We start from the raw sequence: 20761 nt of genomic DNA, 5'->3' as shown, positions 1-20761 counted from the left end.
TTCTCTAGACTTGTCCCGCTGACTGGTATAATACAGCGTCTGTGTGTCAACATTGTAATCGATAAAATATGCTATAAATTGTTCTGCTACAGTACAACCGTATACGTATGGTATAATTTATAATTTGCACTAAAAAACTGAAGCGTGTTTAATTTCAATCGTGCATTATTTAAATTTTAAGGCGTCCGAATATGTTGATTAAAAACATATTGATATTGTTGTATTGTATTGATATAGTTGATAAATTTGATTTACTTTTAGATCATATATCAGTGCCTACCTATTGAATCTATTGAGTGCTCCTCATATTTATTACTTATCCTCGAATCAGTCATTTGTTAGGGATCACATACAATATACATACATATATCACGTAAAATACCTGAGGCGGTGGGATAGGGTGAGAACAAATTATAAATGTTGAACAGACAAAAATTGTCACTGCTAAGACCGTTTTATCCATAAAATCTTTTTCAAGCAATATTGTAATTGACCGATTCTTAAAATGAATCCGTCCATGAGCAATGAGGCTGAAGTAATATTACTTTCCCGCAAATACGAAGAAGTAGCAGTTCTAAGAATATTAAATTTTAATTAGCGATGACATATTAGTATTACCACGAACAATATAATTATAAGTACAATTTAAAAACATAATAATTGTGAACCAATGATTTTGTTGGATTTTTATTCACTTCATTCACAGTATTAAAATGAAGCACCTCAAATAAAAGAAGCTTCATTGTTCATGACGCGTACGTGAAATGCACATACGAGCGTATGTGCATGCTGGCCAGCGAGTAAGTTTATTCTGACCAAAGTGCTTGCCGCTTATTCGTCTGTTGAGGATAAACAATAAATTATTGCTGAAGCAGTAGAAAGGCCATGAATATCAACAAATATAAATAATTTTATTTTACTACTAAACTAAATAGGATAATAGCGGCATTTGAGATCTACTTGAATGCAGTTTGCAGGGTTCACGATAAACCTAATTTCAATAAGTCATCGTTAAAATGAAGTCAACTGCGCTAGAACCTAAGTTTAACAGTGTGGAGGTCCACTGCGCAGATGTTGTGATTGGTCACTATAAAGTGCGTAACGAAATGTTTTGATAGTGAAGCATGTGAATGAATTTTTGTTGAACTCCATATGCATGATAGAATATTTTAAATGAATATATGATAGAATCATTTTGTTTTTAATGTATTTTACTACGGAGACAAAATCACACGTATAAATGATATTTCATTCGTTTTAGCATAGTGATCGCTTATTTCTATTATAGTTTGGTAGACTTCTTGGGTCTAGTCGCACTACTTTTCACTGCAATTATAATTACTTTATCGGAAATTAAGATAGTCTAAATTTTTGTTTGGTTAAGGTTAAGAATTGTCAACAAGTCACTGGTAATGGACACTGGACAATAATCATCACCCTGGTTTATAGGGTCCTCAATCATCACCATGGTGTATAGGGGACTTAATCATCACCCTGATGTATAGGGGACTTAATCTTCACCCTGGTGTTCAATTTTTTAAATCCCAAACTTTTACATAGGATTAAATTGTACAGCGAAAATAGTTCAGAGATGAAGTTAATAGTGGCGCTAGCTGCCATATTGGGGCTGGTAGTTGATGTCAGTACTCAGGCAGCTGAAGAAGGTTCGTATTTTCATATAACTATAAGCAGTTTCACATACTATAAAGCTAGAATAAAGATCATTGCAGTCATTTTTCACTTTTCATTTTTCAACTATGAACAACACATTCCTGCAAGGAGACGCTTATGAAAAGTTTATTCAGAGACCGTTTCCATATTTAATAATAGTATTGAAACTCAAATTCTTCTCAGGCTGGACGGAGGTCAACAATCAATATTTTCAATTCAATTCTGGTGAGTCCGATTTGGAAATAAAGACGGAGGGTTTGACAGGCAATACGATATTAGCTGTTGGATGGTACGAAGATTCTGGGTCCACTCCGCTGGGTACACTTTTCCTGCAGTTGACAGGATCATCCTCAGTTGTCTCGTATGTATAACGATATAATTACAAATTATATTAGTTACAGTAAGCAGGTAAAGACTTAATAAAGGTAAAACTAAAGACTAACTAAAAGAGGGTAGGTGTTCATGTTTTTAATGGTACAGTTTCGGTTGAATCTAATTTAACTGGCTTAATCCCGCGGTCCCAATAAATCATTTGAATATTTGGCACTATCATGCGCCATGAGATGTATTTTATAGCCATTATGACAAATATAATGATAAAATGCTCTCTGAGGAGTTATCAGGTCACGTGACAGGTTATCAGGTCATGTGACAGGTTATCAGGTCACGTGATAGGTTATCAGGTCACGTGACAGGTTATCAGGTCACTTGACAGGTTATCAGGTCACGTGACAGGTTATGAGGCTAGTAAACACAAAAATTTATATTTGGCCGCTCCCGCTAAGACGCCTTATATGTGAAAAACTTTTAAATTCTTGGCGAGTGATATAGTGGGACCGAATATGGCACCCTATTAAGTAAAGCTAATAAGGTACAATTCTAAATGTGTGGAATCTAATTTAAACTAAGCTAGGTGGAGCTGTCCATCTCTCGCTCACTCGCTGAGAGTTTACGTTAAATTAGATACCTAGTAAAAGGAAATAATAGGAGTGGACCGCGGATACAGAAGCCATAAGGATGGAGAGTAAAAGAAAGAAGGAGTAAATCCATTACATTATAAATCTTATGAATTAAATTTGCAAGGAAAAAATATGTAAGAAACTATGAATATTACTATGTAATCGTTGATTCATTTTAACTATAATAGTTAATTAGCACTATTAATTTTGCAAATCAACCCAAAATGATTTTCAGGTACAGCATGGTTTCCTGTACAATCATCCCGAGGTCATTTAACCTAGCAAACCAAGAAGTTGTATCTGCTTTTTCCAAGACGTGGAGGTTGATATTGACCAGCGATCATCTCCAGATCATGGTTAACGGACTGGAGCAGCTGAAATTTACGTTTGCAGATGACTGTTCTAATGGATGGCGAAACTGGGATAAACAGACAGATTATGCGCAGTTTAATTCGATCGACTCGGCGTCTAAGGAGTATCGTGTAATTGCAAAGAAAAGTTCGGGGGGTGATGCAGGTTAGAGTTTTTACAGGATTAAAAATCAATGTTGACTGTGGAACCAAGTTTGCACATACCTTATCGGACCTTATTTGGACGGACATTACTTGAACGGACATAAATGTGAACGGACATTAATATGAACGCTAGAAGGCAATCAAAACCATCAAAAATTGAAATTTTTTATTATTTTTTTACGTTTTTAAATTTTGTCCTGCACTGTTGGCCATGTTTCACAATGGCCAATTCCCATTGGTATCCCAAACTCCAGAGTCTCGCCCCACCCATATAAGTTGTTCTAGCTATGTATTCATGTGGTGCGATGATAATAAGTGATCTTTACGTCGGTTGATCAGATGCTATACTTAAATTAAAACCTCTCACGATTAAAGTCATCTGATACACTATATGACTAACTAAAAGTCATAACTAAAAGTCTATCAATATCAACTACTCATATTTCAGAAGTGTACAGAAGTGTATAAATATCAACTACATACTCATAACTAAAAGTTTATTAATCTCAACTACTCAGAAGTCTATAAGTATCAACTACATACTCATAACTAAAAGTTTATTAATATCAACTAAATACTCATAATTAAAAGTCTATTAATATCAACTACTCAGAAGTTTGTTAATACCGATTACTTTCACCAGTGGCCGCCGAATGTGACACAGGATTTGTAAAGTGCGCGGATCAAGAGCAATGTATTCGGGAATCATTTGTTTGTGACGGCGGAGATCCAGATTGTGAAGATGGGTCAGATGAAGAAAATTGCACAGGTTGAGTTTTAATAAACTCTTTTTTGAATTTGACATTAAATACTTTTGAGTTTGCCATTAACTTTTAACTTTAAAACGTTTAATCAAACATGATAGTTTTCCATAGTTTTCCACTACCTTATCGGACCTTATTTCGACGGACATTACTTGAACAATCAAAACCATCAAAAATTGAAATTTTTTTTCATTTTTTTTACGTTTTTTAAATTTTAGCAGATGATTTATAAATATATTTTTCATACAGTAAGCAAGAAGAGCAGTCTTTAATCAGCTGTAAACATGTTAAAATATGTTTACATCAACATGATTATTGTCTAATATTCCATATCATCTTCATCAAATGGGTTTTCGGGCATAAAATATTCCATGCTTAAAGCATCAGTAATACCCGCTTTTTGGAAACCTTTTTTTTTATCAAACTACCTCAGTCCTGCATTTCAGTGTTAACTTTTACCACCCATTCGGCGTGAAGTGGTTTTATCTTTGACAACTACCTACAAACTAGGTAGTGGTACACCCGACACCGCTCATTGATATTAGGGCGGAAATAATTTAGCAGCAAAACATGATTTCATCCCATTAGTAGTACTTACTACCCTGCTCTTTTATAAAGATATCCATTAATAGTACTTACTACTCTCACCTCCGCAAGCAACTCACCAGCTCGACTCATATAAGCTTCCTATAATTCCATAAATATCAACTACTCAGAAGTCTATAAATATCATGAACTACTCAGAAGTCTATTAATACAGGGTGGGCCAAAAGTCAGTGTGCAAACGTTGGGTCTTACACATCCGCCTTGTTTTATATTTGAGAGTTGTTGCTTTGTAGATGGCATACTGTACTTACTTGTTCGAGGATGCCATCGCAGAAATTTGAAAATTCGAATATTTTAGACCACGCCCATTCAATATTAAAACACCTATATTGTTCTCTTTGAAACGCCTTTGAACGCCTAATTTTTTCAGAGACAGTAGATTATTAAATGTTGCATCTGATCTGGAAAAAAATGAGGCAAAATGGATTAGAAACTACCCAGAAGTCTATAAATATCAACTACATACTCATAACTAAAAGTCTATTAACATCAACTACTCAGAAGTTTGTTAATACCGATTACTTTCACCAGTGGCCGCCGAATGTGACGCAGGATTTGTGAAGTGCGCGGTTTTCTAGTATTTTATAATTAAATAAACATCGACTACTCCCCAAAAACAGACCCATACGAATCAACTGCATACTCATTACTAAAAGTATATTAATATCAACTACTAGACTGAAATACTGACCTCGACAAGCAAAGTTTAGTATTTGTACAATAATTGGTATTACTATACGTTTATGAGGTCCCATCACAGATGCTCGAAAGGAATTCCTGTGAATGAAATGCAACTATTGTATGTGAACACCACCCGCACACACTTTGACACTTATCTGCAATATTCAAATAAAAGCGAACCACCCTAAAAGGGTACTTCGAATCTTAAGCTGCTTGCCAGCGGCTGAAACTTGCAACTATAAATACTTGCCTAAACTCGACTATACTTGCAGAAGATTGTGCTGCGGGCCAGTCTCTGGATCAGTTTACTGGCTGTGAACCCTGTCCGACAGATGAATGGAGTTTAGCAGGAAACGCAGCTTCTACCTGCACGGCATGTCCAGCTGGCAAAGAGGTAGCCGCTGGATCAGGAACATCACAAAGTGCCTGCACATGGAGTAAGTTGTTGTTTCCTAAAAATTGGAGGGACTGAAGGGGTTCATCCTGAAATTTATGTTAATCTTAGAAATGCAATAATGTGTGCGAATAAACATTATAGACTGAAATACTGACGTCAACAAGCAAAGTTTAGTATTTGTACAATAATTGGTATTACTATACGTTTATGAGGTCCCATCACAGATGCTTGAAAGGAATTCCTGTGAATGAAATGCAACTATTGTATGTGAACACCACCCGCACACACTTTGACACTTATCTGCAATATTCAAATAAAAGCGAACCATCCTAAAAGGGTACTTCGAATCTTAAGCTGCTTGCCAGCGGCTGAAACTTGCAACTATAAATACTTGCCTAAACTCAACTATACTTGCAGAAGATTGTGCTGCGGGCGAGGCTCTGGATCAGTCATATGGCTGTGAACCCTGTCCGCCAGATGAATGGAGTTTAGCAGCAAACGCAGCTTCTACCTGCACGGCATGTCCAGCTGGCAAAGAGGTAGCCGCTGGATCAGGAACATCACAAAGTGCCTGCACATGGAGTAAGTTGTTGTTTCCTAAAAATTGGAGGGACCGAAGGGGTTCATCCTGAAATTTATGTTAATCTTAGAAATGCAATAATGTGTGCGAAAAACGTAGACTGAAATACTGACGTCAACAAGCAAAGTTTAGTATTTGTACAATAATTGGTATTACTATACGTTTATGAGGTCCCATCACAGATGCTCGAAAGGAATTCCTGTGAATGAAATGCAACTATTGTATGTGAACACCACCCGCACACACTTTGACACTTATCTGCAATATTCAAATAAAAGCGAACCATCCCTAAAAGGGTACTTCGAATCTTAAGGGGAGATACACCAAAAACGTTTTTGCTCCGAACATCGATTTTATTTTATATTATGGTTAAATAGACAAAAATAATAAGATTGCGCACCTTCAAAATTTTCTAAAAATATTCCCTCGTCGAGAAAAAAAAATATTTTTCTTTTTCGAAAATTTTTAAAATTTGGAGAAGGCTGTCACTGTAATACTGATAGTTCGGCCATTTTAAAAGTTTTTTGGCTGATTTTTTTACTGAACATTACTTACAATCCGTACAAGAAGCCATTGAAAGGATTATATAATTGAACGATAAATGACGAAGTTACAGACCAAACAAGGTCGAAAAAATAAAAATTGAAATTTTTCCCACTTCTAAAGTTGTACATTTCACCAATCACCCGGGTCAGCAGATATCGCTTCAAAAATTCTTGTGAGTGTAGCTGATGATCATATCAAACTTTTTGGAGTAGAACTTCTCTCAGATTTGAGTTTTAAGCTATGTAATGTGGCCTCAAACGACTTTTATATTAACACCGTGTTTTCTATCTACACCGTGTTTTCTATCAACACCGTGTTTTTTATTAACACAGTGTTTTCTATTAACACCGTGTTTTCTATCAACACCGTGTTTTATATTAACACCGTGTTTTATATTAACACCGTGTTTTATATTAACACCGTGTTTTATGTTAACACCGTGTTTTATATTAACACCGTGTTTTATATTAACACCGTGTTTTATATTAACACCGTGTTTTATATTAACACCGTGTTTTATATTAACACCGTGTTTTATATCAACACCGTGTTTTCTATCAACACCGTGTTTTATATTAACACCGTGTTTTATATTAACACCGTGTTTTATATTAACACCGTGTTTTATATTAACACCGTGTTTTCTATCTACACCGTGTTTTCTATCAACACCGTGTTTTTTATTAACACCGTGTTTTCTATTAACACGGCCGTGTTTTCTATTAACACCGTGTTTTCTATTAACACCGTGTTTTCTATTAACACCGTGTTTTATATTAACACCGTCTTTTCTCTCTCCAGATGAGGGAGTAGTGATCCCACCTGAAGACATAAGTGCAGCGGAGGGTGAAAGTGTTCAGTTTACCTGCACTTTGGGCAACCCTGTAATCAACCCTGTAACCAACGTACAATGGTACGTGTTTTCTCTCTGTTCAGAAGATTATCAGCTTATTACCAAACTATAAAGTTGTTCCTCTTCTACGTCTTAATAAGATTGTTGTTGTGAATACAGCTTGTGTTTTGCTATTCTACACCCTCTCGTCTGACTCACTTGTAACTCAGGTACAAAGTAAACTCTGCTGGGTCAGACATCCAGCAAATGAGCGTTATAAACCAGGATTTGGGGAACACCCAGTATGAGTCTAAACTTATTTTGGGTAACCTGGTCCTGGGGAGCAAGGGAGAGTACTACTGCAAGGCTACTTATACTGACAACAAAGTTGTTGAAAGTGACCAAGTTACTCTCTTTGTTCAAGGTGGGTGTATTACTGTATTGCGACTCCACTTCAAATTTTACATCCTTCACAATGAATCAAGATAATGAATGCAGCTCACAGAACGTTATTGTAGATGCTAATGCTATCAGTGATTTCAGGTTGGAGAATTGTTTCTAACAAAAAGTATCAGTTTTTGTGAAATAATTTTTACAGAATCGTAATCAGCTTGGTAAGACGAATCTTTTAGTACCAAATAGGTGCTTTTAGAAGACAAATTGTCTTAAATAATTTTCTAGCTCGAACAATTGTCTAAATTTTGTACAAATTGTACCAATTTTTTACAAATTTTGTGTCTTTAAATATTATAAATTTGGTACTAAAAGATTCGTCTTACCAAGCTGATTACGATCCTGTAAAAATTATTTCAAAAAAACGGATACTTTTTGAGTTATAGGCATTTTAAGCCTTAAATCTGCCTTTTTTGCCCTTTTTTACGATGAATTTTACTAAGTCGTTTGAGGCCACATTTCATACCTTAAAACTCAGAATTGAGAGAAATCCTGTTCCAAAAAGCTTTCCATATCATCAACTACACTCACAAGAAATTTTGAAGCGATATCTGATGACCTGGGCGAGTGGTAAAATGTACAACTTTGGTGGTAGGCAAAAATCCCAATTTTTCTTTTTCCACCTTGTTCGGTCTGTAACTTGGTCATTTATTGTTCAATTATATAATCCTTTATAAGGTTGTCTTGTACGGAGTGTAAGTAATGTTCAGTAAAAAAAATCAGCCAAAACACTTTTTAAATGGCCGAACTATCGGTATTACAGTGACAGACTTCTCCAAATTTTAAAAATTTTCGAAAAAGAAAAATATTTTTTTCTCGATGAGGGAATATTTTTAGAAAATTTTGAAGGTGTGCAATTTTATTCTTTTTGTCTATTTAACCATAATATAAAATAAAATCGATGTTCGGAGCAAAACGTTTTTGGTGTATCTCCCCTTAAGCTGCTTGCCAGCGGCTGAAACTTTCAACTAATACTTGACTAAACTCGACTATACTTGCAGAAGATTGTTTTGCGGGCCAGTATCTGGATCAGTCAACTGGCTGTCAAGCCTGTCCGGCAGATCAATGGAGTTTAGCAGCAAACGCAGCTTCTACCTGCACGGCATGTCCAGCTGGCAAAGGGGTAGCCTCTGGATCAGGAACACAACAAAGTGACTGCACATGGAGTAAGTTGTTGTTTCCTAAAAATTGGAGGGACCGAAGGGTTCATCCTGAAATTTATGTTTATCTTAGAAATGCAATAATGTGTGCGAATAAACATACCTTATCGGACCTTATTTGGACGGACATTACATGAACGGACATAATTGTGAACGGACATTAATATGAACGCTCGAAGGCATTCAAAACCATCAAAAATCCGAATTTTTTTCAATTTTTGACGTTTTTTTAATTTCAGCAAATGATTTTTTAATCCATTTTTTATACAGTAGGTAAGAATAGCCGTCATTAAGCAGTAAAAATGTTAAAATATGTGTACATGATCAGTGTCTAATATCACATATCATCTTCATTAAATGGGTTTTCGTGCATGAAATAGTCCATGCTTAAACAAGCATCAGTGATTTCTAGCTTTGTGGAAACCTTTTGTATCAAACTACCCTGGTCCTGCATTTCAGTGTTCACTTTTACAAGCCATTCGGCGTGAAGTGGTTTTAATTTTATCTTAGACAACTTTAGGTTAACCTTAACATCACGTGGAGCTTTTCTAGCACTGTTTCAATTTCATTACCTCCCCTCAGTAATATGAACTATAAAAACGTCGGACAATGTCCTTAGCAACACGATTTACCGTAATATCTAGAGGCTGGAACAAGTTTGTCATGTTGGCGGGGACTAGCTCATGAACTATGTTGTTGAGTGTCATTATTTCGTTGACTTTTCCGACAAGTGACCCTTGAAAACATCATATACTAGTAAAGTTTTCTGTGCCTCTGGCAGACCAAGGAGAACCTTTTCGTCGTTAACTTACGGCACAATAAAGTTCTTATAGTTGTCATATTCTGGGTAAAAAGTTCGAAATGGAAAAATTTTTGAAAAAATTTCAACGAACTTTAACTTGGACGGACATTAATTGAACGGACTTTATTTGAACGGACATCAAGATAAACGCTAGGGCCTCAAGCGTTCAAGTAATGTCCGTCCAAATAAGGTCCATGATAAGGTACTCAGAAGTTTGTTCATTTGTTTGTGACAGTGATCCAGATTGTGAAGATGGGTCAGATGAAGAAAATTGCTCAGGTGAGTATTGATAAACTTACTTGTACATTTTACCCTAAAACCTAAAATTCTGAAATAACATCATACAGCTATTAGTATTATAGTTCATTATAATAGCTTCCGCCATTTCGTAATATATAATACCAAATACAATGTGAATGATCAAGCACAATCATATATTAGGGTTTGCAACCGATATTATCGGCGATAATTTCTAACCGATAAACCAATATTCAATAACAAATAATGACAACATTTTTTTCTTCAAAAATTATTTCCAAAAAGTTCGAAATTCCGTAAAATCATCGATCAAATTTATTTATAGCGTTATTGGACCTCTACAGCTAACCAGCTAATTCTAACCGCCCACTTTAAATCTTGATATACCTTATTGGACCTTATTTGACTGGACATTAAATGAACGGACATAATTATGAACGGACATTAAAATGAACGCTCGAAGGCATTTAAAATTGACGGATGTTACTCGTCTAAATTTCTTCGAAGTGCTACGAAGTAGCGCGCACCGGGCCAGACCATTAACAATGGTCAACATTTAAAACCATCAAAAATCCAATATTTTTCATCTTTTTTTGCGTTTTTAAAACTTTAGCAGATAATTTGTAAATTGATTTTTCGTACAATAAGCAAGAAAGGCAGTCGTTAAGCAGTAAAAATATCAAAATATCTCTAGATCAGTGTCTATGATAATGAAAGTTGTGTAAAAACAACAAATACGAAATATGACCAGATTTGATGATCATATCACAGGTGATCTTCCTCAAATGGGTTATCGTGCATTAAATATTCATGCTTTAAGTTTAAGCATCATATCAGTAATACTAATACATGCTTTTTAAAAACAATTTCGTATTCGACCACCTCGGTCCTGCATTTCAGTGTAAACTTTACAAGATTCTGTTACACAAAATCAGGACTCGTCTGCCAGAGATGGGACTCTCAATTACCTAATAAACACACCACTAATACTGAGTTGTAAGTTTTCTTGAAGGGACGCTAGAAGAGTTGTATTAAGGCGAGCACGACCCAAAGGAATACATCTAGTTTTGTCGATGTTAGCTTAAAACATCCCGAGCACTGAGCAAAAGTTCTGAGTTCTGTCATAACCGCCTCTACACTCTCTATTGAAACTTTCAGAAACAGATCAGTGTCGTCTGCAAAGAGACTCTGTATAATTTCGTTAAAATATTTGTGCATATAATTAAAACTTATTAAGTTAAGGGTAGAATACATGTTACATGTTACATGGCGAGATCTCCATCCAAAAGGATTAGTCTGCGTCGACTGCGTCATTACTTTGTATTATACAACTTCGGCGGGTAACATTTCTCCATCCCTTTCGGTCTGCAGCTAATCTTCTCATACAATCAATCGTGAGTCCATTACGATCCAATCTCTGCTCAGCATCCTCAATGAATACATCATTTATGATTTAAGCTCTTCCTAGGCCTGCCTCTTGACCTCTTCCCATGCTTGGGTTTCCATTCAAGTAAATAGTTGGGTAACCGATCTTCAGGCATTCTACTGACATGTCCAAACCAACGCAGCCGTTTTGTTGTTATTATGTCAGCAAGGGCAGTTATTGATGCCCTTCTTAAAACATCCTCATTACTTACTCGATGGAACCACCTCACTCTCAGGATTCTTCTTAAGCAGTACTGATGGAAAGACTCCAATCTTCTTGTCTGCACTTGAGTCGTGTTCCATATCTCACATCCATTGGTCAGAATGGTAAGAACAGCTGCGATGTAGATTCGCACTTTGTTGTTAATGCTTATGTTCTTATTCTTCCAAATGTTGTTGAGTTGGTTACGCTCCGGTTGCTTTTCCAATCCTGACACTTATTTCTTTATCAATCTTGCCATCTGATGTAATTTTGGCACCTAAATAAGTGAATTGAGTGACCTGCTTTACAGAGTTTCCATCGACAGTTATATCTATGGTCCAATTCTCTGGGAGTGGGTGCTGCGATGTATCTTTCCCAATGACCATGATCTCTGTTTTCTTTGCGTTCATCTTTAAACCCCCAAGCCCACAGTATTTCGCAATATTGTCCGTAGTTTCTTGCAGTCCTTCAACAGTGTCATCCATTCCTGCGATGTCATCAGCATAGTCAAGATCAATGACACATTTTTCCGGTTGTCTGGAACTTTGTCTGTACTGAAGTGTAAAACCACGGGATATATTCTTAAACTTCTCTGCAAGTTCTAATCCCCAGTTAAGTACAAGATTAAAAATGGGGGCCCTTGCACATCACCTTGTCCAGTCCCCGAATCGACATCAAACCATCTTGTCAATTCTCCATTGACACGAACTGCTTGCTGGTGTGTGGACGGAGCGCTAACTTCTTGATGTCGGTGCTGCCTCTGGATCGGGTGCGAAGGTCCAGCAAACCATCCACCTTAAATCAAACCGCTACAGAAACGTCTACAGTGCGGGTAGAATACTTTAGTGATTATTTGTAAACTTGACATCGTATGATTTCCACTTTGTATAAACAATGATCCAGAATGCCAGATATTGGAAAATATGTTTTTTTAATGTTTGCATCGACTCCAGGGGTCTTACAGCCTTTGTAAAACATATACGTCATTTTCCGCGCGCTCCGATTCACAAATGTCCGATTTACACCGCCCTGGCCTAGTGGCCTTGTTTACAGATTCCGATTTACTGCGTTCCTATTTACCGCAAATTCAGATTTCCTGCGCTCCAATTTACCGCAATCGTAGATTTACCGCAAACCTTAATCTAATTTATCTACCTGAACCTCACTATCAAGCCATCGGAGTGTTATAAAGTTGTTGCACTCTATAAGTGTATATTCACCTACAAGCATAACTGCTTGGCGTGATGAGGTACATCTTTGATTGGTCGAAGGTCTTTTAACAACACAGCATCATCACTTTCATAGAAGTCCCCGGCTTATGACGGGTTCATAGCGGTATTAAACATGTTTTTCTTGGCCCAACATTCTACGCTCCTACTATGCTATCACTGCCACTGGTCTCTTGACTAACTCCCAATCATCTGTCCATATGGTAGTGTTTCTGGACAAATAAATGGTATACGATGCCCTCAGGCTGATCTCAGCGATCTTTATGCAGGCCTTCTTCTTCTCTTTGTTCTTTACGTTCAGGTAGTTCATAAAGGTTGGGAGGCTATACTTATAGTTGTAAATGCCTCGAGCTCCCACTTCTACTGTCTGGAGCTTGCAAGCCCATCCGTTGGCTTCTATCTCTTCTGTCAGCTGCTGATATCTCTTCATCTTTCGCTTCTCTTGATCAGCAAAGTTCTGCTCATTTCCACAAGTCAGCTCCATTAGATAAACCTTCTTTGCTTTATCTGAATAGATCACTACATCAGGTCTTAGTGGTGTAGCTGCAATAGTGCAATGTGCTGCGGGAAGTTCCTCTGTTTCTCATCCTCATCAAATATTATCTTCCAGTCGTTGGCATCTGAAAAGAAATATCTTTGGGTCTTATGATGAGTTGGGTCAGCTAGGGTAACCTTCTCGCGCTTATTGCCTGCCTTGTGAAAGACCGACGGTGCTCTCTTCGGTTCCTTGGCAATGTCGGAATTAAACTCGTCAATCTGTGATGAAACAGTCTTCATGATTTCACGTAGGACCTGATCATGGCGCCAGTTGAAACATCCCCGTCTTAGTGCAACCTTGCAGAACGTGAGGATATGATTGAGTGTCCCTTGTTTGCTGCAGAGTTTACAGTTTCCTGAAACGGCTTTATTCCAAAGCTTTAGGTTGCTAGGTGTTGACGCAGTGTCATGGATAGTATTGACATGAAACTTTAACAGTTCCGGATTAAGTTGATAGATCAGGTTATTCCACGTGGTGTCAAATGTTATTGTATTTTCCCATGTGAGAAAGAGGTTTTGCTGCTTTTTGACAAAAAGTGAACAAATAAGACAATAAGTGTCTCTTCATCAAAGGTCCTCACCATGTTGGTTAGCAGTTTCCTCTCTAGTGATGTGTCCTCATATCTTGTCCAATAACCGAGGCCAGTTGTACCAACTGCAGGTTTTCCAACTAACTCTTGGAAGTAAAGTTGGCGCTGACGGTCTTTCAGCTCTTTGGGATAAGACCACATCTTCTGTGTGTCTGCAATAGCCCTATGGTTAGAGTACACTTTTTTTGATGTAGGGGTCACTAGAGTTACAAAGTTGGTGTCCCTTAATAAGTTGGATGACTTTGTACTCAGTGCAGATGTTTTTCAGCTGCAATCCTTTCTGGTCTCTACTCCTGTAGAGGACGGTGGTGGTACAAGGATGCGCAATCCCTAGCCACTTCTTAAGGTACTCTTCTACACAGTGCCTCAAGCTCTCTCACAAATGTGATGCGTAGGTTATAAACAGTAAACCCCCATGACATCTTACTAATGATGAGGTGGTTATACACCCACGCCTTCATTGGACCCGTGATTTCATCATTAGACGTTGTTTCCAAAAGGTCCTCTAGCTTCTTCTTAATCATGTACCGAATTTCCTTCACCTCAAGATCTACATACATGTACAATCATTGTACATGTATGTAGATACATTGTACATTCCTAGGAACTTCATTGGTGCTTGGATAATGGACGGCACCTGTTGTTCGCTTAGTACAAACTCTGCATCATAGGTATTGTACTTTCCACCAGTACACTTCATAGACATAGACAGGCACTTCGATGGTTTAGCCTTCATTTTCTTCGACCAGTCCAGGAACTCTTCTACTACCTTCAACATCTTCTTCATCTCCTTCTCGCTCTTCGACAACAGGGTTAGGTCATCAGCAAATGCTTTCTTTGAGGTCTTACTATCACTGAAGCTTGGCTCATACCCAACTTGACTGCACAGTACAGCTAGAAGTTCCAGTAAGATGTTGAATACTATAAGGAACAGGATCACGGACAGTGGGTCTCCCTGGAACAGGCCTAGCTCATACCAGAATGTTCTGGATGTCCATTTCCTGCACTTAACTAGGACACTGAGGCTTCCATAATACTCAATTATAAGCTTAATGAAGCTTTCAGGTAGGTGGTACCGGCGTGGGGCATAAATAATAAGGCTGTGCGGGACTCTCCCATACGCATTCATAAGGTCAATCCAGATCACGTGGACTTGTCTTCTGTGGCTTTTAGCATCTTTAATCTCTTCAAGGAGGGCTTGAGTGTGTTCTAGGTAACCAAGGGTTTTCTTCATGAAACCTTTCTGTACTGAGGTGTCAACGAACAGATTTCGTGTCATGTGCTCAAGTACACGGTCTCCCCAGATGGCAAAGAACAGCTCTCCACTACAGTTTTGGAGTGTGATGTTACGGAACTTGCCAGGATCTTTTGGATCATCCGTTTTAGGAATTAATGTACTCACTCCCACCTTCCACTGTGGGGGAGGGGGACAACTCCTGTTTTCCAAATCCTGCATATCAGATGGTGTAGATGGTGACCTAAAGTTCGACACTTCTTGTAGATCAGGTAGTTGACACCATTTGACCCAGGTGCTGACCTATTTCTCCTTGACTTAAGCTTTAGGTGGAATTCATCCCATGTGAATGGCGCTGTACTGCAGATCCAATTAGGTTTGTCGAGGTATTTCAGTCCTGTGGGGTTTACATAGTCACGCTCTCGGTCATCATCTTTGTACTCCTTTCAAAGAACTTAGATGCTTCTTCACTGTCAAACTCAGGCTCTTTATCTTTAGTCTCTTCCTTCGTGAGCAGTTTCTTCTATCAAGAAACTACTTTTATTCATTATTAACGTTTCTAAAAAGAATAACAAATGGATTAACTCCAGCTCCAGACGAGTGTGTTAAAGCGGGTGAGGATGGATCAGACTACAGAGGAACTGTATCAGTCACAGCATCAGGATACGTCTGCCAGAGATGGGACTCTCAATCACCTAATACACACAGCAGAACTCCTGAGAAGTAAGTTTTCTTGGTGCTTCTAAGGCACAACAGGTATAAGCTAGTCTCACCCACAGGCGGCCACAATACGGCATAATCCAGAATTAGATTTATTCTTATCCAAATTATTCGGATTTTGGAAGATGAGACATGTACTCTATTTAATTTAATCGAGCGTCCTAAATAATTTTACACCCAAACTTCGAAATTTTTCTAAAAGGGCTCTCGACAGAAGCCAAATTGTTAGTTACGATTCACAACACTACCTACTTGAGGAAAATATCTTATTACAAATACATTTTCAGCTACCCTGATTCAGGACTGCAAGAGAACTATTGCAGAAATCCAGACGGGTAAGTCTTCAATATCTGATATCTGGTAGTGTTCCATAATCATTGTTATCAAGTCGAGCACAAGGTAGGGGCACAAATATTTTTGTAAATTTAAGTAAAATCTACAATAAAACTGCAATGGAGGGGCTTTGGAGTATAAATGATCTGAGAAATTTCTTTTTACTTTTAGAAATTATTCATTATAACATGTGTCGTCGTTTTCCTCAGTGAATCAAAACCCTGGTGTTTGAATAGTGAGGGAACTAATCCTCGAGGGGGGTTATGTGATATACCTACATGCCCTGGTAAGCATTTTGATCTTCAAATTAAATCATAAATACTCATAGTATTATAGCTGAGATCATGTGTGGCGTGTGTCTTACTCATAACTAAAAGTCTATTAATATCAACTACATACCCATAACTAAAAGTCTATTAATATCAACTACATACTCATAATTAAAAGTCTATTAATATCAACTACTCAGAAGTCTATTAATATCAACTACATACTCATAACTAAAAGTCTATTAATATCAACTACATACTCATACCTTAAAGTCTATTAATATCAACTACTCAGAAGTCTATTAATATCAACTACATACTCATAACTAAAAGTCTATTAATATCAACTACATACTCATAACTAAAAGTTTATTAATATCAACTAAAAACTCATAACTAAAAGTCTATTAATATCAACTACATACTCATAACTAAAAGTCTATTAACATCAATTACATACTCATAACTAAAAGTCTATTAATATCAACTACTCCGAAGTCTATTAATATCAACTACATACTCATAACTAAAAGTCTATTGATATCAACTACCCAGAAGTCTATAAATATCAACTAAATACTCATAACTAAAAGTCTATTAACATCAATTACATACTCATAACTAAAAGTCTATTAATATCAACTACTCCGAAGTCTATTAATATCAACTACATATTCATAACTAAAAGTCTATTAATATCAACTACCCAGAAGTCTATAAATATCAACTAAATACTCATAACTATAAGTCTATTAGACTATTAACATCAACTACTCAGAAGTCTGTTAATACCGATTACTTTCACCAGTGGCCGCCGAATGTGACACAGGATATGTAAAGTGCGCGGATCAAGAGCAATGTATTCGGGAATCATATGTTTGTGACGGAGATCCAGATTGTGAAGATGGGTCAGATGAAGAAAATTGCCCAGGTTGAGTTTTAATAAACTCTTTTTTGAATTTGACATTAAATACTTTTGAGTTTGCCATTAACTTTTAACTTTAAAACGTTTAATCAAACGTGATAGTTTTCCATAGTTTTCCATTATATAGTTTTCCACTGTATATTATATAACTCACTTGTAGAGTTCAACATCTTTACTCCGCTTTATAGTTACTAGCAGAAACCCGTTTAACCCTAACTTAGTGTCAAGAGACTTGAATAATTGTTACCTATTTAATTCGCGTTTTTGACACCACTTGAGGGTCCAAATTTTGTGCACTAAAATTCTGATTCCTTGGCCAATTTTTTATTTTTTCATGCTGATTTGAAGGCCATTAAAGCATTTGACCCAGTCAAAAAAGTTTCAGTTTTATATCTTTTAAGGTTTTTGCGGAACACGTCGTGTTAAAGTTGATGCCGTGGTGTCAGTAAAATGGTACGGATCATCAGTGCACTGATGATTGGTATTGTTTTATACATATCATGAAACGGATCGTTTGTGGTTTCCCCGCCAATTTGATTTGTTTCAATTGTTCGAATTATAATGCGCCTGCTTAACTGCAGTCGAGCACTCTCTTTTGGGAAACCAAGCAACAACTATTTATTATTTATATATACATATATTATATATATATCGTCTCGCTTTATATATAGTAAGATTGAGAACTTAAAATTGAATTGACTCTCAGTTTACATATCTAACGTTTTTCTCATCTCAGCGGTTGACTGCAGTGATGCAGCAAACTATGAAAGTTCCGAATGTTATTCTGCCGCCCCTCAAGGTCAAACTCTTTGCAGTTTATTGGTCGGCCTCCTCACAACTCTTATAATCATTGGTTTCTAGAGGATCGCGTGACTCAGGAGCAGCACTGGTATTAGGACATGAATAATTGTTAATATGCAGTTGAACAGAGAAAGTATAAACTATAAATACATAGGTTTTAGAATTTATGTGTGTGCAAAATGCAAATATGCAAATATGCCAAAGGAAGGTTATATTAACGTAACCAACAAAAAATATTTTGTTTATGTTTTTAAATATTATTTAAATTAAAGTAAATGAGAATTGAGATGGTATTAACTATTTGTATTAATACTAGTAATAATAGTAATACTAATAATATTAATATTAAAATGTGATGACTAGTAATAGTAATACATGGGTTTTTACAACTTCACTCGCCAGCGCCACGTAACGTGACTTGGGTGTAATCGTTTTCTAATCGAAAAAACGGTTTTGCCTTTACCTGGGAACCCCAGGCTATAATTGATAATGTTCATAAACATTAAACATATACAATATAGCCGAATAGAGATTCGGCGGAATGACACTGACAGGCTAAGTAAGTCTCGCCTGAATCCTAACCCCGAATTTAACTGTAACCCTAACCCGAGCCATAAACATTTAAATTCGTGTTGCACTAGAACAGTTTTGCAGTTTGCTCATAGCTCTTCCATCTTCGGGGAAGCAATTTAACCTTTTTAATATTGATTATAGTTATACTGGGCGGCGCTCAGACTGTCATTCCGCCGTGCAGCGTCTATTGGCATGTTTATGAACACTATCAGCATCAGCATGGGGTCCCCAAATAAACCAATACCATTTCAGAGCTGCGGCCCATATGCTGTTATAATGGTTAAGATTAGAATTTCTTGGCGATTGATTTAGTGGAACTAATTGTAGGTTACATGTTCATTCATAGCTGCATGTTACTGTTAGTGTTACTCGCATATTAGCTTTTTTATTTTACATTTGTGTGTTCCCACTATAACATCATGTGAGAATAGTCAGGTAAATCGTGCAGATTAGATAGTTACTCTTAAGATGTTAATTTCCTTGAATTTCTTTCCCTATGCCTAGGTCAGGAGGACTATGCTAAGGTTATCTAAGGCCGGTGACATCTACTTAGCGGGGAGGGGCCGGTGGTTTTTGAAATCCAGACAGCTAGGGGGAGGGGGTGGTTTCTGAAAATCCGGACGTCCGGGAATTTTGGCAGAATTAACGAAAAAGTCCCATTTATTTCAACTCTTTGACACTAATTACTTGCAAGTTTAGATCCCTGTATTTTAAGCGAGTACTTAATTAATGTACTTAAATGTAACTGTGCTAAACTTGTTCGACACTAAATGTATTATTGTCAATTTTAAGTAACTACACATTTTATTAACAATGAATTTGAGTTGGTTTTATTTGTACTTTTAAAAGTAGCTGGAAATCTGGACGTCTGTGAGAGGGGGTGGTTTTGAAAATTCGGACACACCCGGACAGGGGGGGTGGTCTGAAAATCTGCGATTTTGGCGGACGTTCTAAGCTTAAGTAGATGCCCTTAAAACATGTTTTGAACATTAGATGATTTCTTAATTTCTAATTTCATGTACTTCTAGATTCTAAACTTAAAGAGCATATTTGTGAATTAATAATGAATAAACTTTTGTGTATTATGTACTATAATGTATGAATATAATGTAGATTCAATAAAATAAAATTAATTACAAATTATTTGTTTTTGAAAACCGATTATCGTTACTAGTCCCAATAATAATATGCGGCGTTCTATTCGAGCTTCTCGCAAATACAATATACGTGAGAGGAGCAAGCAATGCTAATAGACTAGCAATAGTTTAGGTAGACAAGGCCAAGAGCTAGGTAGACAAGGCCAAGAGCTATGTAGACAAGGCCAAGAGCTAGGTAAATTATTGTTGCACCAAAAATATAAGTTATCCGTATCGTGAAGCATCGTTAAGTTCAAATTCGCAAAAAGATCGTTTAGGGAGTGTTCACATATAACGTCGGCAGCTGAGGGGGTTTAGAAATGCAGACGGCGGGGGGTTTCCGCCTTGCGGACGTCAGCAAACATTAAATCAATTTGTTTGACAATAACCCCCTTCACCATTCACAAAACTCTCCCAATTTTCCGTCCAAATCAAGCACAGCTCATATCATGCCACATTATGCAATGCCCAGACATCCCAGACCATACCGCATACTGATCCGGATTTCGAATGGTTTCTAGTGAAAAAGAGCGCGGATGAAAATAACGTACGCGCAAATCAAT

General features: G+C 37.0%; 1 protein-coding gene across 1 annotated transcript; it reads left to right on the top strand.

Annotated features, from left to right (window-relative positions):
- Nucleotides 1-1564: 1564 nt before the first annotated feature.
- LOC134823338 (very low-density lipoprotein receptor-like) lies at nt 1565-20126 on the top strand. Its single transcript, XM_063834766.1, has 12 exons — nt 1565-1664; nt 1855-2032; nt 2866-3146; nt 3789-3914; nt 5469-5633; nt 6011-6175; nt 9006-9170; nt 16032-16164; nt 16449-16496; nt 16704-16780; nt 17572-17694; nt 18425-20126. Exons 1-12 carry the CDS (start codon nt 1592-1594, stop codon nt 18547-18549), a joined length of 1659 nt encoding a protein of 552 aa, XP_063690836.1. The 5' UTR covers nt 1565-1591; the 3' UTR covers nt 18550-20126.
- Nucleotides 20127-20761: the final 635 nt, after the last annotated feature.

This window comes from Bolinopsis microptera, chromosome 11 (assembly GCF_026151205.1).
Source record: "Bolinopsis microptera isolate Bmic1 chromosome 11, MBARI_Bmic_1.0, whole genome shotgun sequence".
In the NCBI taxonomy this organism is placed as follows: Eukaryota; Metazoa; Ctenophora; class Tentaculata; order Lobata; family Bolinopsidae; genus Bolinopsis; species Bolinopsis microptera.
The sequence above is the reverse complement of the archived record's forward strand: the minus strand, read 5'-3'. Positions and strand labels throughout refer to the sequence as shown.